Source organism: Neomonachus schauinslandi, chromosome 1, assembly GCF_002201575.2.
Source record: "Neomonachus schauinslandi chromosome 1, ASM220157v2, whole genome shotgun sequence".
Lineage (NCBI taxonomy): Eukaryota > Metazoa > Chordata > Mammalia > Carnivora > Phocidae > Neomonachus > Neomonachus schauinslandi.
This window is the reverse complement of record NC_058403.1, coordinates 47,505,626-47,516,875: the sequence shown is the minus strand read 5'-3', so window position 1 is coordinate 47,516,875 and position 11,250 is coordinate 47,505,626. Positions and strand designations below refer to the sequence as shown.

The following is an 11,250-nucleotide window of genomic DNA, read 5'->3' as shown; positions in this document are numbered from 1 at the left end:
ATGATTATGTTTCCTCATTTTGGGAAGATTTCTCTGGGTATTTTGATATTTGTCATGATAGAAGGAAACCTTACATCATTAACAGGTATTTAAAAATCTATATTTTTATTTTTCCTTATATTTGTAGTATATTTTCTTTAAAAATAACATTATTTGTTATGACTGTTGTAAGAAGTTGAATCAAATGCTATTCTATTAGTCTTTGGTATTGCTTCATTTAAACTTTTAAAATCTCTTCAATAATTTTGGTTTTCTTCTTTAGTAATTTCTACTTCAGACTTACTTCCTCTCATTTCTTGTGTTGCAATTGGAGATACAGTTTTTTCAATAACTAAGAATCTTGAAATAAAGGAGTAGATGGAGGAAAAATTGACTGCTCACTCCTACCCCTCTAGGCATGCCTGTCTATAATCTGAGCAATGACTTTAAAATCAAAATGTGGCACAAAAGTCAGTTTTTCTTTGTTACCTTTCTTACTGTATCTTCGTTCATTATCCAAAGACTTGTCTATGCTTTCACTCTTTAGCAAAAACCTACATGTCTTTAGAAGATATCCAAGAACCCAAGAGTGCAGTTCCTTTTTTCCTGACTGACTCAGAATCCACAGATACTTCTCTTTCTACTGAAAAGAAACTACCTCTGGACCACAGAGAAACTGAGAAACAGTGGTTGCTGAGAAGAAGACGATCTATTTTGCTTCCTAATGGTGTGAAAACCTGTCCGGGTGAAAGTGTGACAGAGGCTGTGGCAAACCATGTAAAATATTTTAAAGTACGAGGTAAGTGAACATCCAAACCTTGGGGCTTCATGATGCAATTCAAACATAGTTCTAACGTGTGTTGTATCTTGTGAAAATTCAAAGTTTGTGATAATTTAGACAGACACTGAGCCAAATATTTTCTTTGTATTAGCTATGGGAAAAGGACTTGCTAAAAGCATAGTATTTATGTAGCTTCAGAGGCAAGTTTAAGAGTGGAAACGGCTTAAATCTTTTAAGCACGTCAAAAATACCAGTTTATGTTACTGGAAAATTTAATTATTTTTTACTTCATCATTAAGTAATTTGGCTAAATATACCCACGAAATATATTTTACATGGTATACTTACCTATTTGGGTAATTAGTTACTTTACATACATGAAAATATAATAAATTTCTATATTTTATAGTTCGAACATTCTGCAGATTCATGATGACTAGTCTCTGGTTGGTACACACAAACCTTATTATGTCTAAAATGATCGCCCTTCTCACAACAGACCAAGAACAACAGAACTAGGATTTTATTTATTTATTTAGTTAGTTTTTTAAGATTTTATTTATTTTAGAGAGAGAGCGCATGAGCATGCAGGGGTGGGGGGGTAGGGGTTGGGGGGAGGACAGGCAGAGGGAGAGGGGGAGAAAGTCTCAAGCAGACTCCACACTGAGCCGGAGCCCAGTGCAGGGCTCGATCTCATGACCCTGCCATCACAACCTGAGCCAAAACCATCCAGAGTCTGTGGGATGCTTAACTGACTGCACCACCCAGGTGCCCCCAGGATTTTATTTTTAACTAAACAATTATCCTTGATCGAATCCCTTTTATTATGTGAATTCATTTTCTATTTCTTAAATTTACTAACCAAAATTGCTTAATTGACCATAATATGTCCCTTAGATTTGAAGGAATCTCAAACTTCGCTTTTTGCTGCTCAAGAGACATTAAAAAGCCATAAGATCTAGTAAACTAGAGTAGAGCTATCTCTACTTAGATTAGATGATTAGATGGTAGTGAAATCAGACTTGCTCATTTGTGTATTTATTCAACAAATGTTTATTGGACAGTTAAATTTTCCATGCCCTGGGCTATATGGATCTTTAGTCTAAGCTGCTACTTTATCTTCTCCTTTTTTACCTTCCTCCCTCTTGTCCTTCTCCTCCTCCCTCACCAAAACGAGTGTTTTTATTTTTATTTTTTCAAAGCAAGTTTTTTTAAGTTTTTATTTAAATTCCAGTTAGTCAACATACAGTGCAATATTAGTTTCAAGTGTACGATTTAAGTGATTCAACACTTATATGCAGCACCTGGTGCTCATCAGAACAAGGGCACTCCTTAATCCCCATCATCTATTTAACCCATTACCCCCCACGTCCCCTCCAGCAACCCTCAGTTTAGTCTCTCTAGTTAAGAGTGTTTCTTGGTTGGCCTCTCTCTTTTTTAACCTTTGCTCATTTGTTTTGTTTCTTAAATTCCACATATGAGTGAAATCATATGGTATTGGTTTGACTGACTTATTTCGCTCAGCATAATACTCTCTAAGCAAGTGTTTTTAAAATAAAAAAAAATAGGGCGCCTGGATGGCTCAGTTGGTTAAGCGACTGCCTTCAGCTCAGGTCATGATCCTAGAGTCCTGGGATCAAATCCCGCATCGGGCTCCCTGCTTAGCGGGGAGTCTGCTTCTCCCTCTGACCCTTCCCCCCCCTCGTGCTCTCTCTCTCTCTCTTATTCTCTCTCTCAAATAAATAAATAAAATCTTTAAAATAAAAAAATATACTAGATATTACATATATTTATATATTTGATTTTTTGTTTATTAAAGTGGCACTCTCTTCGCACCTTTTTTAAAGCGGGTATTTATATCGCTTGATTTTATTTTGGGACTATCAGACATTACTAAGCAATAAGCTTTCCTTTTACTTTTTTAATGGAAATCCATTGACTGTGACTTTTGTGTATGGGGCACGTGGTAGAAGTGGCAAATTCTAGAGAGGGGAAGAGAATAAAGGACTAAAGATGAATGAGAATGACAGTTTATAACTTATCAAAATATGATTTCTACTACCTGGATTTTTACTTTCAAAATAGATAGATCAGAATATCTAGATATCTGTTGGTTAAATAGTGAAAAGGAAATAACCATTTAAGAAATGTGGTTATAGGGATGCCTGGGTGGCTCAGTCGGTTGAGCGTCTGCTTCCACTCAGGTCATGATCCTGGGGTCCTGGGATCGAGTCCCACATCAGGCTTTTTGCTCAGTGGGGAGTCTGCTTCTCCCTCTGCCTGCTGCTCCCCCCTGCTAGTGCTTTTGTGCTCTCTCTTTGCTGTCTGTCTCTCTGACAAATAAATAAAATCTTTAAAAAAAATGTGGTTATATCAAGTCAGGAAACAACAAATGTTGGCGAGGATGTGGAGAAAGAGGCTGGTGGGAATGCAAGCTGGTACAGCCACTCTGGAAAAGAGTATGAAGGTTCCTCAAAAAGTTAAAAATAGAGCTACCCTAGGACCCAGCATTTGCACTACTGGGTATTTACCCAAAAGATACAAACATAGTGATCCAAAGGGGCACCTGCATCCCAATGTTTATAGCAGCAATGTCCACAATAGCCAAACTATGGAAAGAGCCCAGATGTCCATGGACAGATGAACAGATAAAGAAGATGTGATGGTATATATATATATATATATATATATACACACACACACACAAACACACATACACATACATACACACAATGGAATATTACTCAGCCATCAAAAAATGAAATCTTACCATTTGCAACAATGTAGATGAAACTAGAGGGTATTATGCTGAGTGAAATAAGTCAGAGGAAGACAATTATCATATGATTTCAGTCATATGTGGGATTTAAGAAACAAAACAGAGGACCATAGGGGAAGGGAGAGAAAAATAAAATAAGATGAAATCAGAGGGGGGGGGGAAACCATAAGAGACTCTTAACAATAGGAAACAAACTAAGGGTTGCAGGAGGGGAGGGTGGGGGGATGGTGTAAATGGGTGACGGGCATTAAGGAGGGCATTGATGTAATGAGCACTGAGCGTTATATGCGACTGATGAATCACTGAACTCTACTTCTGAAACTAGTAATATACTGTATGTTAATTGAATTTAAATAAAATAAAAAAATAGGAACAGATCAGCAAAAAAAAGTTATATTTTTAAATTTCTTTGCTCTTGTCTTTATAAATTCAAGAGATCCTATTGAAAAAGAAGCCAACAAAAAGAAAAGCATTCCTAAATAATTGATTTTAAAATACAGATGCTATGAATGAGATCATTGGAAAGGGACCTCACAGAGCTAAAAGGGTTGGCACAAGCACATCGAGATGGTAACAGTGTTGATACAGCTATTACTGTCAGTTATAAAGAGTAAATGTGTTTTTGAAAATTAGGAAAGATCATGAATATTTCAGCATAGGTTATGAAGAGATTTTGTAGACATAATTGGATTATGCCCTTGGACCCAAATGTTTGGAAATTAGAGGGAGAGATTTATTCAATGTCCAACCAAGGATCTTAGTTCTTCTTACCAAGCTGATTCAATTTAATGGTTTGCCCAATTTTTCCTTCATAGAGGATCTGGCTTCAGTTGCCAGATTTGAAAAATAACAAATTTGAAAAATATCTTCGTTTAAGTAAGAAGCAACTGCATTTAACCTAATGATTTGTAAAATTAAACATATTTAGGGTACTTGGAATTGAATGCAGTTAGTAGTATCCTCCCACTTAAAAAATTACATTTGTAGTTGGGCTTTTAAAATAGAGCTTTACTAATGTATACTTTGATGGATTATGAGCTGCATATTTAAATTATACTTTTTGATTAGTTTTAATAAATGTATTTACTCTTAAAATCATCATGCATTTAAGATAATGAATTTATTAGTCACCTCCAAACATTTTCTCATTTGCCTTTGTAATCTCTCCCTCCCTTAGCACTTCTCTTTATCCTGGTACTGAGGCAACCACTAATCTGGTTTTTATCACTATGAATTGTTTGCATTTTCTATACTTTTATATATAAATGTAATCACTATATATATATGTATATATATATATATACTTTTTAATCTGGCTTCTCTTGCTCAGTGTAATTATTTTGAGACTCATCTATGATTTTTTTGTGTATCAGTAGTTTGTTACCTTTTATTGTTGAGTAGTCTATTTTAGGGATATAGCACATTTTGGGATATTTGGTTTGTTTTCAGTTGGTGATTATAAAGAAAGCTGTTATGAACATTTGTGTTTAAGTTTTTCTGTGAACATACGCTTTCTTTCTGTTGGTTAATAGGAGTGGAATGGCTGGGCCTCATTATAGGTGTATGTTTAACTTTTTGTGAAGTTGCTAAACTGTTTTTTTTTTAAGATTTTATTTATTTATTTGACAGAGACATAGCGAGAGAGGGAACACAAGCAGGGGGAGTAGGAGAGGGAGAAGCAGGCTTCCCCGCGGTGCAGGGAGCCCGATGTGGGGCTCGATCCCAGGACCCTGGGATCACGACCTGAGCCGAAGGCAGACGCGCAACGACTGAGCCACCCAGGCGCCCCGCTAAACTGTTTTCCAATGTGGCTGTACCACGTGCAATGTATTAGGTTCCAGTTTTTCCACATTCTTGCAATATTCAGTATAGTCAGTCTTTTTAAACTGTAACCATTCTAGTGAATATTAAGTGATATCTTATTGTGATTTTAATATGCATTTTCTTAATGGCTAATGGCTAATGATGTTGAGCACTTTTTTCATGTGCTCATTCACCATTTGTATATCTTTTTTGGAGACAAGTTCAAATATTTTGTGCATTAAAAAAATAATTGAGTCATTTGTCTTACAGAATTGTAAGAGTTCTTAATGTATTCTAAATACAAGTTCTTCATCAGATATATGTTTTGCATACAATTTCAGCCAATGTGTGCCTTTTTATTTTCTTAATAATGTCTTTTGAGGAACAAAAATTTTAAATTTTGATGAAATCCAACTTATCTTTTTTGGGGGGGGGATCACGCTTGCCTTCGATATCTAAGTTTGCCTAACCCAAAGTGACAAGTATTTTCACCTATCTTTTCCTGTAGAAATTTTATAATTTTTAGGTTTTACATTTAGGTCTATGATCTACTTTGAGTTAGTTTTTATATATGGTGTATATGGATCAAAGTTAAATTTTTGCATATGCTTAGCCAATTGTTCCAGCACCACTTATTAAAAAAGATTATCCTTGGGGCATCTGGGTGGCTCAGTCAGTTAGGCATCTGACTCTTGATTTAAGTTCAGGTCATGATCTCGGGGTTGTGGAATTGAGCCCCACTCCGGCTCCGTGCTGGGCATGGAGTCTGCTTGAAATTCTGTCTCTCCCTCTGCCCATTCCCCTGCTCGTGTGCTCTCTCTCTAAATAAATAAAAAAATCTTAAAAAGAAGATCCTTTCTTGCCTTTGCATGTTTGTTGGAAACCAGTCTTCTGTATGTGGTGGGTCTGCTTCTTCACTCTTCATTCTCTTCCACTGATCTCTTTGTCTATTTTTATGCCAATACCATACTGTCTTGATTACCATACATCTTTAATAGGGAAAGTTCTTCAACTTTGTTCTTCTTTTTTTCAGATTTGCTTGGTTATGCTAGGTCCATTGTTTTTCATATCAATATTAGAATCAGCTTGCCATCTTCTACAAAAAGGGCTGCTGGGAATTTTGATTGGAATTGTGTTGAATCTGTTGGTCAGTTTGGGAAGAATTGTCATTTTAACAATATTGAGTGTTCTAATCTATGAACGTGATATATCCCTCCATTTATTTAGGTCTTCAACTTCTCTTGGCAGCATTTTTTAATTTTCAGTGTATAGGTCTTACATGTCTTTTTTTAAATCAGATTTATCTATTTTACTTTTTTTCATGCCATTGTTAATGTTATTTCAATTTCTAATTATTCCTTCCTAGTATATAGGCATACAACTGCTTTTTGTATATTGACCTTTTATTCTGTAACATGCTAAATTCACTTATTAGTTCTAGTAGCTTTTTTGTGTATTCCTTAAGGTTTTCTGCATAGGTGATTATTTTATTTGCAAATAAAGATAATTTTACTTCTCATCTTCCAAATTTTATGCCTTTTATTTCTTGCCTTATTGCACCAAATTGTTCCATATGCTTTGCGCACCATGATTTTGAGAGGAAAATACCCTAAAAAAAGACTTTGTTCCATACTGGATTTTAATGTACTGGATAATACGCACAGCCTGAGCCTTAGGAACAGGATTAAAGACAGATTAAATACAGGCATTGCTTTCTTCAGAATATTGTCATCACATCTTGCCTTCCTCCAGCAGTTGGCAGGGCAGGTTTTCTCTGCCACAGAGAGGCATTCGTAGATCACCTATCGTCTCAAAAATCTTCAACGGTCACTAAAGGCTATATAAAAATTGTTTGACAAGGTTGGGATTTCAGAACAGGTCTACTTCTAGGCCATAGTGAAGTATGTGGCAATTGTCTCTGGTGGAGTTTTGCCGTTCCTAGTACCTCTTTCATTGGGATCGTGCTGATTTTACTCTCTTCTCTACTGGCTGCAGTGTCCTATCTAGGTTTTCCCTCTCTGAGCTGCATGAGGGCTCCAGGCTCCCCCGCCAGCCCCACCAATTCTCCTCCTGTATTAAAATGTATGTGTTCTGAATTCTGTATTCCACGTTAGTTAATTGGAGGTTCTTGTCAGATAGCTCCCATCTGGAAAGCCATTGGTTGAATAAGGATGTATTACCTTTCTGGACAGAATTACTTTTTCAATTTTATTGAGACATAATTCACATACCATACAATTCATCCATTTAATGTATAGAATTCAGTGGTTTTCTAGTATATTCACAGAAATGTGCAACCATTATCACACTGAGTTTAAGAACATTTCATCACCTCAAAAAGAAACCTCACACCCTTTAGTCATCACTCTCTTATCCCTCTATTTCCTCTATGCCTCTCCCCAGGCCTAAGCAACCACGAATCTACTTTTTATTTCTATAGAGTTATCTATTATGGATATGTCAGATAAATGAGATGATATAATACGTGGTCTTTTGTGACTGGCTTCTTTCACTTTGCATAATGTTTTCAACATTCATTGATGTTGTAGTATGCATCAGTAGTTTATTTTTTTATGGCCAAATAATAATATTTTCTTATATGGATACACATTTCGTTTATCCATTTGTCAGTTGTTGGACATTTGGGATGTTTTCAATTATTTGGGTATATACCTAGGAGTAGAATTTCTGGGTTATATGGTAACTATGTTTAACCATATGAGGAACTGCCAGATACTACTTTCTAAAGTAGCTGTACCATCTTAAATCCCTAACAGCAGTATGTGAGATTCTGATTTCTTTACATCTTTGCTAGAACTATGACTTTCCTTTAAAAACAAAAATCACAACCATCCTAGTAGGTGTGAAATCATATCCCCTGGTTTTGATTTACGTTTCTTTAATGATTAGTAACACTGAACATCTTTTTATTTGCTTTTTGGTCATTTGAATATCTTCTTTCCAAGAATATCTTTAGATCCTTCCCTATTTATCATTTTTTTTTATTACTGAGTTGTAACAGTTCTTTATATATTCTAGATACAAGTTTCTTAACAGAAAATGATTTGAAAGTATTTTTTCTCATTCTGTGGGTTGTCTTTTCACTTTCTTGATGGTGTCTTCCATGCACTAAAGTTTTTGATTTTGATAAAGTCCAGCTTATCTATTTGTTCTTTTTCAAAATTGTTTTGGTTATTCTAGGTTCATTGTAATTCCATATGAATTTTAGAATTAGCTTGTCAATTTCTATAAAGAAGTCAACCAGTGTTCAGATAGGATTGCATTGGATCTGTAGATCAATTTGGAGATACTACCATTTTAACAATGTTAATGATTCATGTGCGGATGCTTTAATTTGCATTTGTCTGAAGGTGAATGATAGCACTTTTTCACATATACATAAACTTCCTTTGTAAAGTGTTTGTTCCAGTCTTTTATATGTTTTAAAAATTGGATTGTTTTCCTTTTCACTAGAGAGTTGTAGAAATTTTTTATCCTAAATACCAGTTATATGTATTTTGAATATTTTCTGCCAGAAGTGTGGCTTTCCTATCCATTTTTTATTAATAGTATCTTTCATGAGTAGTTGTTAGTTTTGATAAATTCTAATTTTTTTTCTTTTGTAGTTGTTGCTTTCTATGTTCTGTCTGTGAAATCTTTGCCTGTGCTCAAGTTATATAGATATTCTTCTGTGTTTTCTTTTAGAACCTCTATAATATTAGCTTACATATTTCAAATTACTTTTTGTATATATTGTAAATAAGTTATTGAGATTTATTTTTCTTTCTTTATAGATATATAGTTATTCAGTCTTATAATATTTTTTATAATTTCTTTGAATCACCTTTTTCATAACTAGACCTTAGAGATTCATTTTTTGTTTGTTTTTACCAACTCCAATTTTCACCTTTGCATTGTCTTCTGGTGGGCACTAAATATTCATGGAGAAGTTTTAAGAAGCAAGGAAGAGGGGTGTCTGGGTGGCTCAGTCGTTAAGTGTCTGCCTTTGGCTCAGGTCATGATCCCAGGGTCCTGGGATCGAGCCCCACATCGGGCTCCCTGCTCGGCGGGAAGCCTGCTTCTCCCTCTCCTACTCCCCCTGCTTGTGTTCCCTCTCTCGCTGTCTCTCTCTCTGTCAAATAAATAAATAAATAAAATCTTAAAAAAAAAAAAAAAGAAGCAAGGAAGAATTCTGAATCTATAGGTGGTCAACTCTGCCGCAGTCAGCCTTGGCTGGATTCTTCTGTATGCTGTAGGATCAGAAGTTCTGAAGAGCAATGATAAGGATGCAGTTAGTTCACTGAAAGAGAAAACTAAATTTGCAACCAAAGGTTCATTTTAACCCTGAAAAATCAGTTGATAGAGAAACTTCAAATATTCATATATTTTCCTCTCTGTTAAAGCTTAAGGCTTGTTTTTTGGCTTAGACTGTCTTCTTCCATCAAACAACTGTGAGACAACCAGAATCCATCATGATGATGACATTGATATTCATGTAGCACTAAGGAGTTTATAAAATACTCTCACAGGTAGTTGGTAAGTCGGTAATGATTCATCCAGTTAAATAAGAGAGATGAGTACATTGAAGCATTGAATGGCTAGGTAAGTTACCTGTGGTTATGAAGCTAGTACATGGTAAGGCTAGGGCTAGAATTTAGTTAGGTCTTCCGACTCTGTGAGTTCAGGGGCTGCACCTCAATATGCTACTGGATAAGCACTCAGTTTTCTTGAGATGAAAAATAATGGTCTTGATTTCTGTGCATTTGCATCCATCTTTCTCCCTCAGCACTCTGTTCCCCTTCCCTTCCATCTCAGTCTATCTATTGTCCACAGTGTCTGGCAAATGGCCAATGAAATGGTTGCAGGATAGCAACACACTTAGTGCCATACAAAATGTGCAGACAGCCTGCTTAGCATCCTTTCAGATTTGATCCTGTGGAATAATTTAGCAGATAGATTGAATTAGTTTTTATTTTGATATAGCAGTACATTTCTCTGGAATATCACGGTTTTTTGTTTTGTTTTGTTTTTTAGTTCTCCTATCTTTAAAAAAATTTCTTTTAAATGTAATTGACACACAATGTTACATTAGTTTCAGGTGTACGACATAGTGATTCCACAAGATTCTACATTATGCTGTGCTCACCAGAAGTGTAGCTACCATCTGTTACCATACAATACTATTATAATACCATTGGCTGTGTTCCTTATACTGTTCCTTTTATTCCTGTGACTTATTCATCCCATAGCTGGAACCCTGTATCTCTCACTCCCCTTCACCCATTTTGTTCATCCCCTTACCACCTACCGCTCTGGCAACCACCAGTTTATTCTCTACTCTTGTCTTTTTTTTTTTTTTTTTTAGTTAATAGATTTTAATTTTTAGAGAAGTTTCAGGTTTACAGAAAAATTGAGCAGAAAGTCCAGAGAGTTACCTATACTGTCACTCTTCTACACACACATTTTACCCTCTCATTAGCATTTTGTGTTAGTGTAGTACATTTGTTACAATTGATGAGCCAATATTGACACATCATTCTTTTTTTTTAAGATTTTATTTATTTATTTGAGAGAGAGAGACAGAGATAGCAATAGAGAGCACAAGCAGGGAGGAGAGGGAAAAGTAGGGAGCCCAACTCGGGGCTCTATCCCAGGACCCTAGGATCATGACCTGAGCCAGAGGAAGACACTTAACTGACTGAGCCACCAGGAGGACCTTGACACATCATTCTTTTTTTTTTTTTTTTTAACATATAATGTATTATTTGTTTCAGGGGTACAGGTCTGTGATTCATCAGTCTTACACAACACACAGCCTCCCCAGTGTCCATCACCCAGCCACCCCACCCCTCCCACCCCCTCCACTCCAGCAGCCCTCAGTTTGTTTCCTGAGATTAAGAGTCTCTTA

The 11,250-nt window shown here is 35.8% G+C and overlaps 1 protein-coding gene across 1 annotated transcript in view; it reads left to right on the top strand.

Moving 5' to 3' along the window:
• Positions 1-11,250, top strand: part of IMPG2 (interphotoreceptor matrix proteoglycan 2) — a 164,628-nt gene continuing 153,378 nt past the window's right edge. Inside the window, exons 1-2 of the mRNA XM_044919217.1 lie at positions 1-85; positions 527-778. Of these exons, the coding sequence (XP_044775152.1) occupies positions 1-85; positions 527-778 (337 nt within the window). The remainder of the gene's footprint in view (positions 86-526; positions 779-11,250) is intronic.